This window comes from Penaeus monodon, chromosome 30 (assembly GCF_015228065.2).
Source record: "Penaeus monodon isolate SGIC_2016 chromosome 30, NSTDA_Pmon_1, whole genome shotgun sequence".
Taxonomy (NCBI): Eukaryota; Metazoa; Arthropoda; class Malacostraca; order Decapoda; family Penaeidae; genus Penaeus; species Penaeus monodon.
In genome coordinates this window covers 31,149,216-31,149,871 of record NC_051415.1, presented here as the reverse complement: position 1 = coordinate 31,149,871, position 656 = coordinate 31,149,216, and the positions used below count along the sequence as shown (strand labels likewise).

The 656-nt window shown below is 49.1% G+C and overlaps 1 protein-coding gene across 1 annotated transcript in view; it reads left to right on the top strand.

Annotated features, from left to right (window-relative positions):
- LOC119592412 (MAM and LDL-receptor class A domain-containing protein 2-like) overlaps positions 1–656 on the top strand; it is a gene marked incomplete at its 3' end in the record, with an annotated part of 16,276 nt that overhangs the window by 3,405 nt on the left and 12,215 nt on the right. Inside the window, 2 exon segments of the mRNA XM_037941233.1 lie at positions 21–162; positions 439–647. Coding sequence (XP_037797161.1) covers positions 21–162; positions 439–647 — 351 coding nt within the window.

Genomic DNA, 656 nt, shown 5'->3' with positions numbered 1-656 from the left:
CTCACCCGCACCTCGGCCAGGTACATCGTGGAGGAGAGAACGAGCCTGAGGGTCCTCGTGGCCACCGGGAACGCCACGACCGAGATCTGGACGCGGAAGCACAGCGGCATCTCCGCGTGGAGGACGCAGCACCTGCAACTGTCCAGCGATGCGTTGTACCAGGTACTGTTTTCACGCTTTATGAAGCCTTGAAGCTTCTTCCTTAGGCGAGCGTTTCGCTATTGATATGACGAATGCGAAACTTTAATTTTCCGACGTAATAATAAAAAAAAAAAAAGAAGAATGATATTTTTTATCTTCTATTTTCCGACGTAATAATAAAAAAAAAATAAGAAGAATGATTTTTTTTTCTCTTCTATTTTCTCCCTTTTTTTCTTATTCATTCCCCCCCCAAAAAACATTCACGGTCTTTTTTTTTGTCTTTTTTTTTGGCACCAGATTCACATCGACGGCAACATCGAGGAAGAATATGACAACTCCGTCTTCCTGGACGACGTGAAGATCGTGGAAGGGCGCTGTCCGGCCTCCTTCACCTGCACCTTCGACGAGGATTCGGAAGTTTGCCTGTGGGAGAACTTCGAGCATGAGGCTGCGACCGCCCATTGGGACCGCGGGTCGGGGGAGGAAGGGCGGCCCGACACACCGTCGTGAGGGTT